Source organism: Urocitellus parryii, chromosome 7, assembly GCF_045843805.1.
Source record: "Urocitellus parryii isolate mUroPar1 chromosome 7, mUroPar1.hap1, whole genome shotgun sequence".
In the NCBI taxonomy this organism is placed as follows: Eukaryota; Metazoa; Chordata; class Mammalia; order Rodentia; family Sciuridae; genus Urocitellus; species Urocitellus parryii.
In genome coordinates, this window is record NC_135537.1 from 166,683,603 (window position 1) to 166,705,390 (window position 21,788).

Sequence of the window (21,788 nt, forward strand, 5' to 3'; positions counted from 1 at the left end):
AGACCTGGGTTCAAGGATATAGCACTTGACACCTCCCATCTTGTTATCCTTATCTGTAAATGGAGATGAAAAATACTTGTTCTGCTCACCTCTGGGGAAAAAGGAAATAATGTAACTAGTGAAAAATCATTTTGAAAAATAAGTTATATGCATGTATTAAGTAGCAAAGTACTATTAGTTATAATTTGCCCAAGATCACTGGTAGAGACCTATATTTGAGCTATTTGGATATGAAAGCAACCACATTTTGAAAGTCATGAGATTAGTGCTAATAAACCTAATACACAGAAAAACATTTGAAAACACATGAATTACCTGAGGATAGAAAAGTTGAGATTAAGAGAAGTTCAGAGTTGGATGGTCTAGGTGCAATTTCTTATTATAGAATCAGAAACTCCTAGACTTCAAATAAAATATTTATTCTCTTTTATAAAGTTGCACAAACAGATCAAAATAGATTGATGCCTGCCCTATAAGGCAGAGGACACTTGAGACCTAGTGTATAAAAAAACAGTTTACTAACTGCATTGTACTATATGAATAAGTTATCACTGGAAGACAAAGTACCAAGCAGAAAGCACAGGACACCATGTGTGGCCATTAATATTATTCCTTCTCCCTTCTATTCCTTTCTCTTCCATCCTTAGGCATATGGAATAGCTATATTATTAAATTATAGCTGAAAACCTCACTTTGAGCAAGAGAGCAATCCAGAAATTTAGGGAGTTGAATTCTAGATAAATAAATAAAAATAAAGCAGTTTCATCATTAGTTTGAAAAACCTATGATCACCAGTTAAAAGTTGAATAACAAAACAAATAAAAGTTAAGACATTTCTCATCAGGCAATTCAGACTCACGGCAACGTGTATTGTTTGTCCGACATGCACTGTCACATCGCAGCTTCACTGTCTTGCAGACAACTTCAATATTATTTTTAAACTGGCAGAGGCAGCAGGCCAAATGGCTAGGTAAGATCCTATAAATAGAAACACAGAGGATTAAGTTAATGGAAAAGGAGATACTTGAGTAGTAGAAGAACAGTCCAAGGCTACCACAGGACAGTGTAGAAAGGAGTTCTTGATACATATAGCCTGGACAAGTTGGATAGAAACCAATGGTAAACTGTTTTTTTAATTATTATTTTTGTACCAGGGATTGGATCCAAAAGTGCTTAACCACTGAGCCGTGTTCTCAGCCCTTTTTATTTTTTGAGACAGGGTCTTACTAAATTGCTTAGGACCTTGCTAAGTTGCTGAGGCTGGCTTTGAACACATGATCCTCTTGCCTCAGCCTCCTGAGCAGACAGGATTATAGGCATGTGCCATGGTGCCTGGCATGTGGCTCTTGAATACTGTAAATATATAGGAAGGAGGAGGGAGATGCCAACCAGAAAGGAAAGCATGGCAGTGGGTATAGAAGGCCTAAATAAAAAAGAAATTAGAATTGGGTGACAGTAAAAACATCTCCTTTCAACTTAAAATCTTGCTCTGGGTTAGGAGTGCACAGAAAGATAGAATTCTAAGAAGGATCTGAATAAGTCTCCAACTACTGGAGTCCATATCTCAATTCCGTTTGAGAGTGGTAAATGGTAGACATTATTCTGGGCATAAACAATAGCTTAGTTTAACTCACATTGTGTGGTTAAACAACAATAGAGATCACATTGGCCAAATCTGGACACTTTGACATGTAAAAGCATAAAGAGAAGAAATGTGCATAAAAATAGATATTAAATATCATCAGCTATTAAAGAAATGCAAATTAAAACCACAATGAGATACCACTACATTCCTACTAGTAGAAAGGCTAAAAAAATATTATTCCTTGAAACAAGGAATAATTTGAAACAAGGATTAGATGAAGACATGGAGAAACTGCAACTCTTCTATTCTGATAGTAGATATGCTAAGAATTATGCTAAGTGAAAGAAGCTAAAAATCTACTACTAGGTGATTTTATTTATAAGACATTCTGGAAAATTTTAAACTATAGGGAAAGATAAAAGATTTGGTGGTTTGTAGGGGCTGGTGGTGGGAGGAGTGGATGAATGCAAAGCGATGTAAGGGGCTATTTTGGGGATGACAAATGTTCTATATCATCAGGTGGTGGTAACTATATTACTATACATCAAACTGTACGCTTACAGTGTGAATTTTATTACATGAAAATTATACCTCATAAAGTTAAGAAAAATAATGTATTAAAATAATTTTAAATTCAAGATATGAAAAGAGACCTAAAATAATCAAGTAAAATAAATCTAAGAAAAAAAATAACTTACAGTTTTTCCAATTCAAGAGTCATCAGGAGGATATTCTCAATTGTTGAAAGCGATACTTGAGTTGTTCCCATGTCTCTAAAAGAGAAAGCCAAGATATTCATGATGAACCCCAATAAATATTCTATACTTGAAAAAATATTTCAAGGACATGTGATAACTTCTATTTTGGCTTCTCATAAAACAAGCTGCTTTAAGAGTTTATTTCACATAGAAGATAATTCCATAAAGCTCTTATTGAAGATACGTAAGTTTACTATTTGCACCATCAAATAATGATCTTGGCATTGAAAAATAGAACTTACTTCTTTTTTAAACCATCATCTTACTTCTTATTTTCATATTGCATCATTTCTTTCTTTTTTTTAGATATAGATGGACACAATATCTTAATTTATATATTTTTATGTTGTGTCGAGGATTGAACCCAGTGCCTCACGCATGCAAGGCAAGCGCTCTACCACTGAGCTACAACCCAAGCCCCTCTTTTTTTCTTTTTTAAAAATAATATACATGTATTCCTATTTGCTTTCTGGGATAAATAATATATTCTTACATGTGTTTACATGTTCCATATCTGTAAGTGTTCTTTAATATGGCTGCCTTCTTCTGATGGCTGTCTTGCCCCATGATATATCCTTCCTTAACTCTTCTTTACCATAACATTTTTCTCCAGTAACTAATTAAAATTAAAATGATGACTTTTTAGTATTAATACAAAATACTTAACCCTTTGATGAAGTAAACAAGAAGAGCAGAAATCATATCTTGAGTTTAAAATTGTTGTAATACTTACAGATATTTTAATGCTGGCAATTTAAAAAGATATGAATCTTCAACAGTTGTCAGAGGATTACGACTGAGAATTCTGAAACATGCAATGGAATTAAAATTATATTTTCAACATGCATGAGACTACTTTTTAATAAAGAACTTATATGTTTAAAAAATATTTTGTCTTTATATATAAATCACCCTTAGAATTTTATAAGGCACTTTTTTATTTGGGAATTGTCCAGCTCTCTAGAAGATAAAGTGGAAAAGAGAAAGAAAAAGAAAAAAGGAGGGGAAAAAAGTGAACACAAAGAAAAAAATATGGCAAAGAATTTTCAGGTCAAAAACCCTAGAAGTAACTATACTAGTAGGAAGCCCTTGCCCTATAGGAAACAGTATTTTTAGTGCCTTCCATAGTTCAAGGTGTTTGTCTTTCATTTTTAGAAATTTAAAACATTTCGTGGTCTAATTCACTTAGTTAAGAAAAAATATAGAACCAATTCCTTGGCTTGGAAGTCAAAGGAAAGAGGATAAAGTTTTAAGCAATGGAACTGGTAGAAGTCATGCTCCCAGCACCTACTGTCACTGGTATTTTTCTATCACTTCAGAGCCTTTTCCCATAGCATGTAATCACCTGCTGACTTGTCAGTCTCCTGGCAGGGAGAGGGCAGGGATCTCATGTTACTATCATTGTCATTCCTGTGCCGGGTATAGTGCCGCAAATTTTCTAGGTATTAATAAATGTTTGTTGAATAAATAAATAACATTATGTTTACATGTAAATAAAATGAATAAATTCTCTCTCTCTTTTTTTTTTAAGAGAGAGTGAGAGAGGAGAGAGAGAGAGAGAGAGAATTTTTTAATATTTATTTTTTAGTTCTCGGCGGACACAACATCTTTGTTGGTATGTGGTGCTGAGGATCGAACCTGGGCCGCACGCATGCCAGGCGAGCGCGCTACCGCTGAGCCACATCTCCAGCCCAAAATTCCCTCTTTTTGAGATGGGATCTCACTATGTTGCTCAGGATGGCCTTGAACTCCTGGGCTCAAGTGATTCTCCTGCCATAGCCTCTGGAGTAGCTGGGACTATAGGAATGTGCCACAATACCAGAAATAAACTTTTTTTTTTTGTATGCAGGATTGAACTAGGGGTACTCTACTAGTGAGCTATATACCCAGCTCTTCTTATTTTTTATTTTGAGACAGGGTCTTGATAAGTTGCCCAGGCTGGCCTTGAAACTGCTGAAGCTTGCCTCAAACTTGCAATCCTCTTGCCTCAGCTTCCCAGTGTAAATTTATTTTTTATGCAAATGTTTACTTTAAAATACTGAAAGATATTTCTTCAATTCATTAAAGCAAGCAAACAGAAAACAAAAAGACAAAAGAAATAGGAAAAAAGAAAAAGAAAAACTGACTTTAGCTTAACTCTACTCAAGAATCATTAGTGTATTCCTACAGAACACTTTTTTAGGGGGTCACCAGAAATAGTACCCAGGGGAACTTAACCACTGAGCCATATCTCTAGCCCTTTTTATGTTTTGAGATACAGCCTCACTAAGTTGCTAAGGCTGGCTTTGAACTTGTGATCCTCTTGCCTCAGACTCCTGAGCTACTGGAGTTTCTAGGAATGTCTTACTGAACCTGGCTAGAACATTTTTTTAGTTGTTTCTTTATAATTATTCATAACATTTTAGGAATCAGTTTAACATAATTATAAAAGCATGTAATATAATTTGCTCTAATTCGGTCCCTAGTACTCCCTGTTCCCCCTCTTCTCCTTCCCCCTGTTTTCTCCCTTCTACTCTATTGATCTTTCTGCTATTTACTTATAGTTTTTAAGAATAATTATTGCAGCTAACATCTATTAGGCTGCCAGGCATCTATGATCAGCATTTCATATTTAATCCTCATAATAAGCTTATGTGGTAAATGTTATCATTACCCCATTTTACAAATGAAGAAACTGAGGCACAGAGAGGTTATATAACTTGTCCTAGGGCCACCAAACTTAGTAAGAAGCAAAGCTGGAATTTGAACTCATTTCTGACCCCAAAGCCCATATAAAGAAAAAAAAAAGGGGGGGCGGTTAAGACAGAAGACAGATGTTACTTTAACCTTAGCTTTGAGAGAACTAAATTCAGAAATGCCTTGGTAAACTTCATCTGCTCATCTGGAAAAGTTTATGAGAATTATACTTTTACTTCTTTTCCCTAATTATTTTCCATGATTAAATAATTAGCCCACAGAACTGAGACTGTAGAGATTTAAAACCTTTTTATAGGTGACATCAGTGAAAATTGGTGGAGTAAGGATATCTGAAAATACATCCCTCCACAAAGGCAACAACAACAACAAAATGGCAAAATGGTCAAAATCACTTTTTCCAGTGTTCTGGAAATTTAATCAAAGGCTTACGGCAAATTAAGAAGCATTTATTCCAGAAAAACAGCTGAATTTCTATAAGAACAGTGAGATTTGTGTTGTTCTTCCATTCCTCACTCTCTAGCTCAGTGATAGCTTTGAAAAATAGCCCAGCTGGGTGCGGTGGTGCACCCTGTAATCCCAATGGCTCAGGAGGCTGAAGCAGGAGGATCATGAGTTCAAAGCCAGCCTCAGCAAAAGCGGGGTGCTAAGCAATTCAGTGAGACCCTGTCTCTAAAAAAAAATTCAAAATAGGGCTGGGGGGTGATAGGTGGTTGAGTGCCCCTGAGCTCAATCCCCAGTACCCCAAAACAACAACAATAACAACAAAAAGCTCTTAAGATAAAATATAGGAGTAAATGCTCACGACCTTGTTTTAGGTAAAAGTTTCTCAGGTATGACACCAAAAGTATAAATAACCAATGGAAAAATTAGGTAAATTAGATTGTATCAAAATTTAAAACTTTTATGCTTTGAAGGACACTATTAAGAAGGTGAAATGACAACTTATAGAAGGGGATAAAATATTTATAGATCATATAGCTGATAATACACAGAATACCCAAAATGTATAAAGAACTCTTATAACTCCGAAAAAAAAACAACTCAATTTTAAAATGGGGAAAGTCATGAATAAACATCTCTTCAAATAAGATATGTAAAGGCCAACATGCTCATGAAGAGAATGCTCAGTTTCTCAAGTTATTAGGAAAATGCAAATTAAAACCACAAGATACTACTTTATACTCATAATGTTATGAAGAGAAAGACTGGTTAAGCATTGTTCCTTAATCTAAGGCTTTAAATAAAAATAAGATAATAACAAGTGTTGACAAAAATACAGAGAAACTTGAACCCTCATACTTTGTAGCTGGGAATGTAAAATGGTGAAGCCACTGTGGAAAACGGTCTGGGAATTCCTCAAAAAAGTTAACTATAGTTACCACATGACCCACCAATTCCCTTCCTAGGTATGCACCCAGAATTCCCTTCCTAGGTATGCACCCTAGAATTAAAAACATGTGTCTACACAAAAACTGGCATTATTCATAATAGCCTCAAAGTAGAATCATCCCAATTAATGTTTAGATGAATTGATATAATGGTACATCTATACAATGGGATATTATTCAGCTGTAGAAAGTACTGATAACTGGGCTGGGGATGTGGCTCAAGCTGTGGTGCGCTCGCCTGGCATGCATGCGACCCGGGTTCGATCCTTAGCACCACATACAAACAAAGATGTTGTGTCTGCCAAGAACTAAAAAATAAATATTAAAAAATTCTCTCTCTCTCTCTCTCTCTCTCAAAAAAAAAAAAAGAAAGTACTGATAACTGTTTCAAGGGTGAACCTAGGAAACAATAAACCATGTGAAAGCCAGATATAAAAGGCCATTACAATATAACTTGTCTATGTGAAATGTCCAGTATAGGCAAATCCAGAAGGACAGAAAGTAGTGAATGCCAGGGACTGTGGGGAGAAAGAAAGAGAAAGTGATAACTAACTGGAACCATGTTTCCTTTTGGAGTGATGGAAACGTTCAGGCAGATAATGGCGATTGTTGCACAACCTTATGAATGCACTGAATATCCTGAATTGTGCTTTGTAATGTTGCTTTTTTGTGGTATGTGTGTTATATCAATTTTCTTATTTCCATGTTTCCCCATTCACAAGACAGAGCAGGCACAGGGCCTGGATTGAAATGTACATGGGGTCGGTTTATTCTGCTCCCTCTTTCTGTACAGTTAATGTAAGAACACAGCCTGTAGTAAGCAAGAGGAGGGAAAAGAACCATATTTTAATGTATAGAACACCAACTGCTATAAGCCTAATCATGTCAGTAGATGGAATAAAGAGGAGTGACATTTCATACTCTTCCATGACTAAGGTCAAAGTGACTAACTGGTGAAGCCAGCAGCCACATAGCTTATTCTTGCCTAGTGCATTTTTCCAGATATTTTTCAGTCTCATTAACTTGCCCAATTTATAACACTAGTTGTGATGTTATGAAGACAAAAAAATTTGAATGACACAGTTTTGTTCCCAAACTTGGGCTTTAAACATTCTCTGCCATGAGTTGGGGCATTAAAACCTGTAAGGTGGCTGGTGTGTTCTGTAAAAGTAAGCTCCCTTTCCACTAGCCTTTAAGAATGACTGTAAAGCAATATGTAGCCAGAAGAATGTAGCAAAGTTTGTTATTATCTTTCCTTTAAAATGATCTCAGTTCTTCAGTGCTTCTCTTTTTTAGCAGTTCACACATGGCTTTGTGCCCTTCATCTCAGCATTTCCTCTCAACAGGCAGCCCTTCTACGACTAATACTGGGGTCTTTGCATTTGTCCCTAGTGAAATTAAAACATGAGGCCACAGTCTAGATTATCCTATTTTTTTCCTCCTGTATTAGAGCATCATTTTCTTCATTAAGGTTGTGCCTGTGCAATGGAGAGAGTGAGGGGGAAGCTGGAACACGCTATAGTGACTCTTTTTCATGAACCAAACATATGAACATTTGTAGATTCAGAGTGGACACTTCACTAGAGATCATTTCCATTTCTCCCTCAATTCCCTGATTTTATAGATAAACTAAAGTGCACTGACTCCTCATCCATTGCCTTTTTGATACCTTTGTGGGAGTACCAGTAGCTAATTTTTTTTTTTTTTTTTTGCCTTAAAGACTGTCTCAGAGGCAAAGTTTGAGATGCATTGCCTGTTTGTATGTTTGTTTTGTGTTACCGGGGATCGAACCCAGGAGTGTTCTACCACTAAGCCACATCTCCATCCTGTCCCTGCCACCACTTTTTTTTTTTTTTTTTTTTTTGGAACCAGGAATTGAACCCAGGGGTGCTTAACCACTAAACTACACATCCAGCCCTTTTAATTTTTGAGACAGGATCTTGCTCAGTTGCTTACAGCCTCACTAAATTGTTGAGGCTGGCTTTGAACTTGCAATCCTCCTGCCTCAGCCTCCTGGGCTGTTAGGATTACAGGCATGCACCCCTGCACTCGGCTTCTAGCCCTTTTAATTTTATTTTGAGATAGGGTCTCACTAAGTTGCTAAGGCTGGCCTTGAACTTGTGATTCTCCTGCTGTAGGCTCCTCCCAAGTAACTGGTATTACAGATGTGCATCACTATGCCCAGCTTGAGAAGTACATTTTTAAGTGATTTTAAAAATATACCTTATTGGAAAAGGAGAACTCAAATATGTTTGCTCAAGCCTTTTGCTGTAGGAACAATGGGACAGAATAAAGGTAAGCTCACAAAATAAGGGAATATTTCTTACCTGTTATTTTTTTTTTCTCCAAATTCTTCTATACAGGTCCAGACAGATGGGCTACGTTTCCTTTCTATTAACTGAGGAGACAGAGAAGAATTGAGGACTGAAGCGTCATCACTGTCTTGAATGTACTGAAATCCTAACAGCTTTAGCTGAAAATATGTCCAAAGCAGGCAGTCAAAACAAACTTAAAATAGGACAAACTCCAACACTATCTATCTATGCTAGAATCACAAGGCAGGCAGGGAAACTGGTTCCTTTGAGGAAGGTAGTCAAAGAAATAAGCAGAGTAGCCCTCACCCTGTTCCAGCATGTTTGAAGTACTTGGGGATGGAGTAACCCCTTTCCTTTATTCATCTACATAGGTCCATGAGCCATAAGAAAATGACTCCCCACATGAAGCTCCTCAATACAAGACCTCCGACTGCACCATGTCAGTCCTTTCTAAAGGCAAAGTCTAAAGGAATCTGAAATGGCAAGCCTGTATCTGAAAGTGCTGAGAAGAGCCTTGAAGAAGACTCCCTGGCAGTGAGGAACAGAAGAAGCGGCAAGGACCCTGGAATCAGGCAGACCTGGGTTTGAATTCTGACTCTGTCACTTTCTACTGAAGTGACTTGAGTCACAAACATCTGTGAGCCTTATTAGTAGCATTTTCCTCACACCAGGCAGTCTGAGGATTAAATGAAAGAACATGTTAAGGCATCTAGGATGGGCTGGGCCCAGAGAAGGCTGTGATGATGTCAAATATGCACTGGCCAATGAACAGGAACCCTGGGGATGCCCAGAGGTGGTATGGCCATAGCTCTAGAAGTACAGAATTCTCAAAGGGAAACAGAGCTCTCTGCTCCAAAAGTCCTACGCAAGTCAGAAGCCAACTTCAAGATACAATGCACAAACAGCCAAATTGTTATCAGTCAGCTTTTATTACGAGGAAACAAATGCTGCATGGAAAATTATTTGTAAAGTTTGTGATTTTGCCACTTACTAACAGTGTGAACCTAGGCAAGATTTCTGAATTTCAACTTTTTCATCTGAAAAATGGGGAATAATAACATCAACATTGCAAGAGCTCTTGGGAAAATAAGATAACATGTTTTGAATACTTATCATGTGCCAAGCACTATTCTAAGGCTTTTCGGTATGTCATCTCATTTGCATAAATACTTAATATAGCCTGGAACATAATAAACAACTAGTAAATTAGGCATTAAATAAATGTAATGGGCAGAGGAAGAATTACTAAGGTTCCAAGAGGAGAGAAGAGAAGATGCCTGTTTCCCAGGTGGGAAGAATAAGATGCAACTGGGAGAAGAAAGGTATAATAGTTACTGGATATGAGACTCTCAAAACTTTTGAACCATTACAAATTAAACCAATCTAACTCACCCCAAAGGACAGAACTGAGCTCTTTTTTCATCTTTAATCTTTATGCCTCTCTGAATCTGAAAGAAGCTGCCAGGATTCCAGTATAAACCAAAAAGTGATGACCGTACCCTGAAGCATGCAAACTTTTGTGTCTCTACAGCTGTCCTTAGGAAACTGGTGCTAGTGGACTATGGGGGAGCAATAGGGCATTTCTGGGACCGCAGCTCAATTTGCCTTTATAGTGTGGCACACCTACTTCATGGATATTCTCAGTAGTGGAATAAATAACAGGGATAAATCTTGGATTTCCCTCTTATTCGTTCTTTGTGCTTATGTTCTTGGCACAATATTGATGTGTCATAGATAAGTCAGCATGTGAATATGCTCTATCTGAATAGAGCCTGCCTTTCTACCTTGTAGAATCCTTCAGTTTCTAAACTCATGGAGCTTGTATTGTTAGAACCAATGAAGTAACTAAAAGAATTTTTAAAAAATAAGCCATCAGTCTGGACCTGTGTAGGTGAATGAAGGAGAAGCACTTTAAAGTCAGGGGGGAAAAAAGTAAACTTAACATTTAGGATTATCAACCAGTACTACTTTTCCATATAATATGTTTCATTTCTGATTTCATCTGGAATAGATATGATTATTACTACCATTTAAACAGTGGTACTTTACTAATAAGCTCTTGGCACATCTTTTTTCAGGTTCAAAATAGTCTAACATACTGCTAAGTTGTTGCATCAGTGTTTGTCAATAATAGAAAGGCCTTATTCGAGAGATTTACCAGGTTGTATTACATGGAACCCAGAGGTGAATCCAGACTTTGTGGGGCCTGAAACTTATCTAATTTGGGAAATTACCTCTGATAAAAACATGCAAAATTTAGGTATATAGAAATTGGGAGGGCCGGGCATGGTGTCACACTCCTGTAATCTCAGTGGCTTGAGAGGCTGAACGAGGAAGATCGCAGGTTCAAAGCCAGCCTTGGCAATGGAGAGGCACTACACAACTCAGTGAGACCCTGTCTCTAAATAAACTACAAAATAGGGCTGGGGATGTGGCTCAGTAGTTGAGGGCCCCTGAGTTCAATCCCCAGGACCAACAAAAAAAAACAAAAAAGGAAAGGAAAAAGAAAAAGAAATTGCGAGGGCCCCAATCAGAACCTTAGAAGAGACCTGTGCAAGGGAGGAGACCCAGAGCTTAGGTTCCATTCAATTCATGATATATCTACATCAGCTGAGACCTCTGAACAAACTTTTATAGTTCAGGGAAAATTGGTCTTTTAACTTATAAACACCCCAGTACATTCATATTGATCATAAAATTACCGGCATCTTCCCTTGGCAAGTTGCCTTTGGAAAGAAATTTAAGAGGCTTATCTCTCACTATGGCAAGTGTTTCCTGAAGCAAAATGGCTTTATCTATTAGAAAAATTTTACCCAAAACAAAAGTGCTCAGCTCCCAATACACACTTGGTGGATCGTGACCATTGCGCCAATCTTTTTTTTTTCCCCCTCTCTCTCTTTTTGGTACTGGGGATTGAACTCAGGGGCACTTAACCACTGAGCCACACCCCCCAGCTCTTTTTTGTATTTTATTTAGAGACAAGGTCTCACTGAGTTACTTAGGGACTTTGCTAACTTGCTGAGGCTGGCTTTAAATGCATAATCCACCTGCCTCAGCCTCCTAGCTGCTGGGATTATAGGCGTGTGTCACTGTGCCCAGCTCTTTTCTTCTTTTTTAAGAGACAGGTCTTACTATGTTGCCCAGATTGGCCTTGAACTCCTGTCTTAGCCTCCCAAATGGCTGGGACCACAGCTGTGCACCTTGTCTGGCTCAATGTGCCAATCTATGAAAGCAACTATGAATTAGTCTGAGAGGCAGAGCTCCATTCGCATTGCATGATATGAGTGTTAACGTCCATTGCCAGTTGGCTCTGAGTTCTCATCATGAAGCAAATGCCTTTTTCTGTTCTGATGAACACAGAAACTAGAGATAAGTTGGTGCCTCCTCCATTATGAGTCTTTTCTGACCCACCATCCATCCCTGCTTTGTTTGAAAAGTAGACTCTCCATATTCTTTCCACAATTTAGGCTTCAGCAAATTGATGAGGGGGAGGAGGTGGCTGCAATAAATGAGCATCTGAAGGAAAAGTTAATCCAGCTCCAGGCATACCATAACCATCCCTTCATGGAACCCAAAATGAACCATGTGAACCTGGATTTCTGACCCACGAGACAGGTGAACAATTTTTTCCAAAATTGAGTTGAGGGGAGAACTTTCACCTTGAGTCTTAAATCCCTTTCAGGGGTTAGGGGTATATGTTGCTCAGTGCCAGAGTGCTTGGCTAGAATGCCCAAGGCCCTGGGTTCCATCCCCAGCACTGAAAACCAAAACAAATCAAATAAATAAGTAAAAACAAAATTTCCTTTTGAGCTGAAAGGAAATAAAACCCATACTTCTTGTTAAGGGTAGTCAGGAAAGATAGTATATGTAATTAGGTCAGAGCAATGTATTTTCTTTACAAATGTTTTTTACACTATATCATAAACATCATCTTTCTCACACCTCAAAGATTCTTACTGCCTACATACAATTCATGACTTCAGAGGCAGGTATTTTTAGAAAAATAATGCTCTGGGTGATTGGGGAGAGAGGTCCCCTGAGCCAATTCGTTTGTGCTTTCCATTGAGAAAGCACCTGCATCTGTGCTCCCTGGAGGGCTTTATGCTAAACTTCATTCTTTGTAGCCCTGTTGCATATATTTAAGCAGTTAGGGACTCTAAATGTGAGATTGAATCAGAGTTAAACTCAAAAATGAAATTCAAGGACAATTCACATGTCAGAGCATCATCACTGAGACTACCATGGCAATGCTAATTTGGGTGTTGCTTGCATGATGCTTTCTATTATCTATGCCAGAGATCAGTGCTAGGGAAAGCAGAGCATGTCCTATATAAATTACAAGTCTCTTGGCTTCTCTGTGCCTTAGTTTCCTCATTTGAAAAGAATGAATGGATCTTAAAGACATACTTCTCAGAATAAGACAGGGCTTACATCAAGCTAACCAATAACTGTATAACGTTTTTAACACATAGTTTTGGGGGATTTTTTTGTACATGCGTGTATCTTCTATTTCACTTACAACTTGTGTAAAAACTGCAGTCCATGCCATGCCTGAAATGTTCCAAAGCCCAGTTCTGTGAGTAAATTGCAACCAAGGTTTCTACAAAAAAGAAAGCCAAAGAAGAAGGAGAAGAAAAAAGATATTCTTTCAGAACATTTATCATTTGGCAGTGATTCTAACTTATATATGATGAAATGTAACCTCAATACTTTTTCCACACACTAAAGAAATCTTGCTGTGGAAGATCCCGACTTATGACTTATATTTCTGCGTTTATACATGCAGAGCCTTAGCTATAAAACAGTGAATGCTCAAAAAATACTTCTCTAACACAGGGCTTCAGAACTTCAATGCTATTGACATTTTGGGCTGGAAAATTCTTGTTGTGGAGTTTTGTCCTGTATATTGTAGATGTTTAGCAGCATCCCTGGTGTCTGGCCATTAGATGCCAAAATGTCACCTGGGTATAAAATCACACTAATTGAACCACTGCTCTGTAATGACTCATTTCAATCCATGTATAATAATTCTCATACTTATCTTTGCTAGATACTAAAAAGATTTGCTATATAACTTTAGTAACTTTTTACTAATAAATTTTTAATCATAATTTCAAATGAGTATCAAGGGGGTTTATAAAATTTCAAATATCATCAAGTTAACTTACATAAATTGCAAAAAAGGTAGTGGTTCAAATGTACGTCTTTCGATAGATTGTATTTTATTGCAGGATAAATCTCTAGGAAAAGTAAAAGGAAAATATTGCCTTGATTAGATATTAGCTATCTAATTAGTATGAATAAATAGAATCTAGAATTGATAATATTGGATACCTAGTTTTTGTTTAAATTCTAAACCTTTGGACTTATATTTTAATTTTTTAGAGTTTTTAACCCTGCCCACTCTTCTCTTGAGTCTCACTTTCATAAGTAAAATATACAACTTTATATCTTGACAGGTTTTGAGATAGTCTTTCCTGACAGTAGGATAATTATTATGTGACCTTTTACAGTTTTATCAAGTTCAAGATTATGAGCTATAAGTATTAATTTCTGCATGTAATTTTTAAAATTAAAGGGAATATTCTCATGTTCCTGGCTTAATTTGGTTTTTCTTTCACACGTGCGTGTGTGTGTGTGTGTGTGTGTGTGTGTGTGGTACAGGGGATTGAACCCAGGGCCTTGTGCATGCTAAACAAGCACTTTAACACTGAGCTATACCCCTAGTCCTTTATTCTATTTTTCTAACCCAGTTTAATACTAGAAGAAAAAGATACCTTTCAAATCATTTGAAAGACAGTTACTCCTCTAATTAATACATGTATTTGAACTAATTCAGAGTTGTACTTTCTATCATACTAATGGAAACTCATTTTGGTTTCATATCTTAATACTCCATGAAGTACCTGCTTCAGTTGTATAGTGCTGGGACAATGAAAAACAACATGGAACTGGATTTTTATTTGAAAACACCATTCTGATTAGAGTTGACTCTCTTACTTCCACAGATTTCAGCTTGTTCCTCACTTTTCACCTGGATGGGTAGAACTGTCATGTCTGGTGTCTCCAACTCTAGGCTCTCCCTTTCTAATCAATCCTGAACTCAGTCACCAGTTAGGCTGTCTAGAATTGGTTCTTAAAGACCAGTATTACCTGGGAACTTTTGAAGAATGCAAAATTCTCAGCCCTACTCCAGAATGACTGAATCAGTAACTATGAGGGTGGTATCCAGAACCAAGTTCTACAAAGTCCTCCAGGTGAATCTGAGACTCAAGGTTGTTTTAGAGCACTGCAGATGGTTCCCCACCACGGCTCCTTTGCTTGGCACTCAAAGTCCTAGAAGGTTGGGTTCCATTCTCCCTCTTGTGCCCTACAGGTGCCCATGGCACTCCTCAAACACATTTCTGGGTTTTGCCTTTCTCCCATTCTCCCTTTGTAAGCTTTGTATATTTTCCCTAAGATGCCTATCTGATGATTCCCAGTGAGGCCCTTCGAGGTCCTGTTGAAACAGCACTGCCGTGGGAACATTTTCCTTAAACCAATTGGAAATCTTTTCTCCTCTTTTGTGCTGTAGACACAATTTATACCTCTTAGTGCCCATATCTATTTGTTTTCAATTCAATTGTTTTTGTATCCCATTTCTTCTGATACAAACTCTTTGAAAGCCTGCACTGGGTCTTGCTCATCTGTGTTGCCCTCCAGGTTTAAAACTGACACAAGTATTTGAGAAACTAAAATATTTATAAAATAAATGAATATCTAGGGAGTGAGGAGGGGGACAAAAATGACTAGTTAAAAAGGAATGCAGTTTGTGACTTCACAGCTGGCCCTTCTGCTGCACCTCTTTAGCACTTTGTCATCCACTGGGTACTTGCTGAATCATGGTTTGAGCTTAGCCTTGTCTCCTCTGTGAGCCCCTAAGTTCCTAAAGAAGAGGAACCTGTCTTACTCATCTTTGTCCTTCCAATACTAGGGAACAGTATTTGGCATATTCTTTTGAGCTCTTTTTTATTGATTAGTGTTTTTTTTGAAATAAATGCAAATATATATGCTAACATGAAATAATTAGCTAACAAAGTCTTACATAGTAGAAATAATGAAAAGTCTACTCCATTAAGCAGTTATCTCATTTGTTTTCTCCAAACCACGTTTGTTTGAGGCAAAAGTGACTAAAACCACCAATACAAAAGCAGTTGTTCCTGAGGGCCTAGGAGGTTTGATAATTCAAAGGACTACTTTTAGTATCATGTGAAGCTCTTTATACTCACTTCTTTTAAGCCTTCTACATCTGAAAAAAGAATATATTTACTAAAAACATCATTAGTTAGCTTAATAGGGTTAATGACCCACACATATCTAGATACCACAGACAAAGGATAAAAATCAAGCTATCACAGCAAAGAACCTAAATTATCTTTAACCAGATAAAAATACTATGTAAGTGTTCCCTCCTTGACAATAATAATAGAGAGATTTTAATTTTGTGATTAATGAAAAGTTATAGGCATTTCTGATCTGCTTACTTAGTGTAAACGTTTCAAACTACACCATTTAACCATCATTTCAAATATCTATTTTCTGGAGGGGGATACTGAGATTGAACCCAGGGACACTTTAAAACTGAGCCATATCCCCAGCCCTTTTAATTTTTTATTTTGAGATTGGGTCTCACTAAGTTGATTAGAGCCTTGCTAAATTACTGAGGCTGTCCTTGAACTTGCAATCCTCCTGCCTCGGGCTCCTGAACTGCTGGAATTACAGGCATGTACCACCATGCCCAACTTTTTCACATTTTTTATTGGTGTATTATAGTTGTACATAATGCTGGGATTTGTTGCTACATATTCATACATGCACACAATGTAACAATAAACTTTGGTCAATATCATTCCCCAGCACTTCCCCCTTCTCTCCCTTCTTCTCACCCCTTGGTTCCTTTTCCTTTTTTCTACTGATCTCCTTTTGATTTTCATGAGCCTCACCCCCATCTTTCTTTTCTTTTTTCCTCTCTAGTGTCCCCACATGAGAGAAAACATATGACACTTGACCTTCTTTATACTTCTGTGTTTGGCAAATATCTATTTTTAATGAAGGTATGTCAATTCCTGCATTGAAATCCTTAATACTGGTATGTTCTTCAGTAGCTTAGTAGTCTTCAAAATATTATTATGCAATTTACTTACTTAGTTATTTAGTCTTTTTTTGTTGTTCCAGGGATTGAACTCAGGGGCACTCAACCACTAAGCCACACCCCCAGCCCTATTTTGTATTTTATTTAGAGACAAGGTCTCACTGAGTTGCTTAGCACCTTGCCCTTGATGACGTTGGCTTTGAACTTGCAATCCTCCTGTCTCATCCTCCTGAGCCACTGGGATTACAGGTGTGCGCCATCATACTGGCCATCATGCTGGCTAGTTATTTAGTCTTTACGCATTAATTTAATTCAGTTTAATTGTTAAAACATTCTAATTAATGGCATTCAAATGAATATAGGTGGCCTATTTTTTTTCTCTCCTGTAGGCACCAAACTGAGGTTAACTTTAATTCCCGCTGTTCTACTAATCCAACTTTTTAAAACCTTATTTGCAAAGGCCAGATAGTAAATATTTTAGATTTTGCAGGCGACATACGATCTCTGCTACATATTCTTTCCTATTTATTTTACAGCATTTTAAAAATGTAAAAATAATTCTTAGTTAATGAGCTGTATAAAAATTGACTGTGGATTGGTTTTGATCCATGGGCTGTAAACTAGATATAAATACATGTAAACACTTACAAAACAAAGTTCATATGAGTGTTAGTAATTGCTCTGATCTTATTACCACTTTTCTACTGTAAGTGGAGTTTTTTTTCCCATCCGTATCTTGTCTATATAATTTTTAAAACTAAAAATGCTTAGAAGGTATTTAATTCTGGAGATGGGTTAAAATCTATACAAACTTACACAATCACAGAATTTAATTGCTGGAAGAGATTTTACAGATATCTAATATGAACCCCTTATTCATTAGATAACCCATAATTCACAGATAAATATGATTAACTAACTTACAAATACTGGAGGGATAGCAGGCCTTCAAAGGAATCTTTGTGTAATTCAGTCAGGGAATTTTCACTGAGAATTCTGAAAGATGAAAAGGTTATTTCTGGACCAAAATTCAGCACAAAGATGGAGAATATCCAGTGGTAAAAAAGTATGAGAAAATGAATGTTGTCATATTCTCTTGCCAGGAGTATAAGGTGGCATAGCCTTTTTGCGGGTAGCTAAAATTTCGTATCTACAATAGTCTTCACCCCCCAAAATCTCATTTCTATTCTATAGAATTATATGCCCATGTTCACAAAGAAGTATGTTTATTGACATTATGCATGTAAACAGGAAAACCATATACACTCTAAACATCCATCAGTAAGGGAATTATTTTTAAATAAATCATGATATGTTCATACTATGGAATATTATGCATGAATTCAAATGAATAGGGTAGGTTCTGTGTACTAAAAAGAAACCTGACATATGATGAAGTGAAAGAGTCAAGTTGCATGAATGTTACCATTTATGTAAAAAAAAAAGATAATAAAACCATGCAACAAACCTATTTTGCTATATGTAAATATGTGTGTAGGCAAATGCATGGGGAAAGATCCAGAAGGGTATATATACCAAACTCAAGAGTAGTGGTTTCCTCAGGGGTGGAGGGTTAGAGCACAGGGATGGTCTCACTACCTGTTATTTCATATTTACTCATTAAGAATGTAATTATGTATTACTTACAAAATGGAAAATAAATTTAAATTGTTTTTTACTTACTTCAAAGAGGGTCCACGAAATTGAATTTTTATTTATTTATTTATTTTTTTGCTGTGGTCCTGGGGATGGAATCCAGGTCCTCGCTCATGCTAGGCAATTACTCTACTTACTACTAAGCTACAAACCCAGTCCCCATGAAATTTAATTTTTAAAATAACTACCAAATTTCACTCAATACAGGCTGAATTGATTTATGGAGGGAAAAACCTTTTTCTAACAGTATTGACCTCAACATTCTAGACTAAGAAGGATCTTACAATGCATTTTTTTTTTTGTATTCATGTTTGGAGAGAATATACTCACAGTTTCTCTACCCAACGGTAGGATTTCCATATGTTTTCTTCAATGTAAGAAATAACGTTTCCTTGGAAATTCCTGTGAAGAAACAGTTTATACTTTTGAATAAGTAGGGAAAAAATGAACAGAAAAAGTAAAACAATCATGGAAAACTCATGGAGAACATTCAAATATAGAAAAAACAAACGAAACAAAAACCCAGCTTTCTAATTTTCAGAACTATCAGCTTCCCGGTTTCCCAATAAGATAATAATGTGAGCCACTGGCACAAATGATAAAGCAGAAGTTTAACTTCCTATCTGTCGAATTTCAACAGAAAAATGGGCAAGAATTTACCATATTAACAAATATGAATTAAGAAACACATTGCAAGTGACACCAAAGCTTTGCCTAAGTGCCCTCTGTTGAAATATCTCCAGGTATTAGGAGGATAAGGACAATTAGAAATCACGGATGTGATTCTAATTGTGTGCTGATGTGGAAAGATCTCTTGAACATGTTGCATAGAAAACAAGCATGAATCACAGTGTTTTTTTCTTTTTTAAACTTCATCGGGGAAAATTATGCATAGAAAGAGAAAGCAGAAAGAAAGACACACACCAATATGTAACAGGGGTCATCTTATGGGTGGTAGGGCATGGACAAGGGATGAAAAAGGATAGAGGTATAGATTTTCACTTTGATCCAATATACTTCTGTTGACTTTTTTTTTTAAAAAAAGTGAGAATGTATCTATGAATGACATGTTTAAAGAAGCTGTTAAATTATGTTCAGTTTCAACTCTGCAGATACCTTCAACTTTTTTTTTTAAACTCTGTCCTTATCCCTTAGCAATAACTTTTCTGTTTATACATCTTTACCTAGACTTTTTCTTGGCGTTTGAGGTTGGAGGATAAGCCTGCTCATCTAGTGGACAAAGGCCTAGTGGACATTTCCACTCAACCAGAAGCCTTCTGAGGGCTTTATGTTCCCCACTAAGAAACGGCTAAGAGTGAACTCATTTCTCTCCAACTGGCTTTCCTTCCTGGTGTTGTTTTCCACCTGCTACATCACCAGCATTCTCATTTTTTATCCAGGACAAAACTCGTGGAGCCATATTTTATTTTTCTCTTTTCTGTACACCTCATCCCCTAAATCTTTTAGTCAATCATTAAAGCATTTGTTATTCTTCTAAAGCTCCCAGGATTTTTTTTTCCTTTTAACAGACTAAAGTCATACCCTAAAATATTTTTAATATCTTACTTTTAAAACCTGACATTTTTATTTGTTATCAAACAGAATAAATTGATGGAATTTGATTTTTTTGTTCTTTTATTTGTCCTTTTTAGTTATGGCAGTAGAATGTATTTTGACATATCATACACACATGGAGTATAACTTCCCATTCTTGTGGTTGTACGTGACATGGAGTTACACTACCTGTGTATTCATATATGAACATAGGAATGTTATATCTGATTCATTCTATTGTTTTTCCCATTCCCATTCCATCCTCCTTCCCCCACTTCCCCTTGCGCTCCCAGGATTTTCTTTCTACTCTATCACAACCACTCTGATTAAGCTCCTTCTTGCTTTACTCACAGATTTTGCTAAAGTTTTCTAGGTGGCCCCATTGAATTAAGCTTTCTCTTCTAGATCACTCTAAAAATGGATTATAAAATTATCTTCCTGTTTTAGTTATTTTTATCTCTTGCTTGAAAACTTTCAGTGGCTCTTCATTTCTCACTGTGTAACTTTCAAACATCTATAGTTGATATTAGGATTTTTCATATTACCTTTCATTGATTCTAACCCAATACTTTGTAGGCCTACTAGTCTACCAAATCCTGGTCATTCTTGCAGCCATTCCTTTGTGTAGATATATTTCCCGTTTTTTTCTTTAAAATTATAGCCACTTTCAAGCACCAGGTAACATTTAAGCCTATCTGTACAGCTTTCCCAACATCCATACTTCAGTAATGAAAGATTCTGAAGAATTACAGCACATGTGGTCTGCATCCTCTTTTAGTACTTAATTGTATATCATCTCCATTTTTAGTCTTCTTCCTATCATTTTTGTGTTCTGTAAACAATGTCATATTTCTGTGGCTCCCATAGTACTTAGCCCTCAGTTGGGCACAAAATGGATGTTATATGAAAGCCAAGGCTAAGATGAATTCTGGACATAATTGAGGGACTGAATAATAATATTAACAGCTAGTATTCATATATGATAGGCACCGACATGAGTATTACATGCACTCTCTCATCTAAATTTCACAACAATCCTATGAACCGGTAATTATCATAATCCCCATTTTCCAAATAAGGAAACTGAGACATAGAGCTTTTTTGCCCAAGGTCACAACGCTAATAAATGAAAGATCTGGGTTCAAAGTCTTATTCTAGAATCTACTCTTAACCACTTGGTTGTATCATCATTAATGAGATGAGTTGTAAAGCAGATGGAACAAAATGGTAAAGCTTAAGCAATGATATGATGGGGCTAAATAAAAATGGGTAAGAAAATAAAGGATGATCACAAGTGAAAGACTGGAGAAAGGGCACAACAGTAAGAAGGAAAAAGAGGATATGGAGAAGTTGACAAGCAAAAACTAAAAGCAAAAAGTCAATCAATGTGGGTTGGGGAGATGAGAAAGGCCCAGGAGACGCTTAAGGAAAAGGGTAGGCAGAATGCAGAGCACAAATGAGGAAAGGTGATTCTTACAAGACTGTGAAGGTGCCATTGTAGCTGTAGGGCTCTAGCACAGGCACTCGGTGGAGTTTCTGCATTGGGGCGAGACCAACACACAACAGTGTCTCATCTTGGCAGGTACAGAGCTCACATATATTAGTGTTCTTGGTGACATTTTCTTCCTTTTCTGTGGCATAAATTTCGGGGAAATGAGTTGTGGTTTGGTCTGGCTCCACTTGTGGAATTGTGAATTCAGTCAT

General features: G+C 36.8%; 1 protein-coding gene and 1 non-coding gene across 2 annotated transcripts in view; both read right to left on the reverse strand.

Annotated features, from left to right (window-relative positions):
- The window catches only part of LOC113196372 (leucine-rich repeat-containing protein 37B-like), a 32,542-nt gene extending 10,754 nt beyond the window's left edge, over window positions 1-21,788 (reverse strand). The window contains exons 1-8 of the mRNA XM_077801282.1: window positions 21,562-21,788; window positions 18,861-18,932; window positions 17,799-17,870; window positions 13,912-13,983; window positions 13,263-13,343; window positions 3,077-3,148; window positions 2,284-2,358; window positions 860-978 (exon numbers count right to left, since the gene is read on the reverse strand). Of these exons, the coding sequence (XP_077657408.1) occupies window positions 860-978; window positions 2,284-2,358; window positions 3,077-3,148; window positions 13,263-13,343; window positions 13,912-13,983; window positions 17,799-17,870; window positions 18,861-18,932; window positions 21,562-21,788 (790 nt within the window). The remainder of the gene's footprint in view (window positions 1-859; window positions 979-2,283; window positions 2,359-3,076; window positions 3,149-13,262; window positions 13,344-13,911; window positions 13,984-17,798; window positions 17,871-18,860; window positions 18,933-21,561) is intronic.
- LOC113196394 (small nucleolar RNA SNORA51) lies at window positions 7,130-7,261 on the reverse strand. Its single transcript, XR_003302544.1, has one exon. It is a non-coding gene; the product is annotated as a small nucleolar RNA SNORA51 (small nucleolar RNA).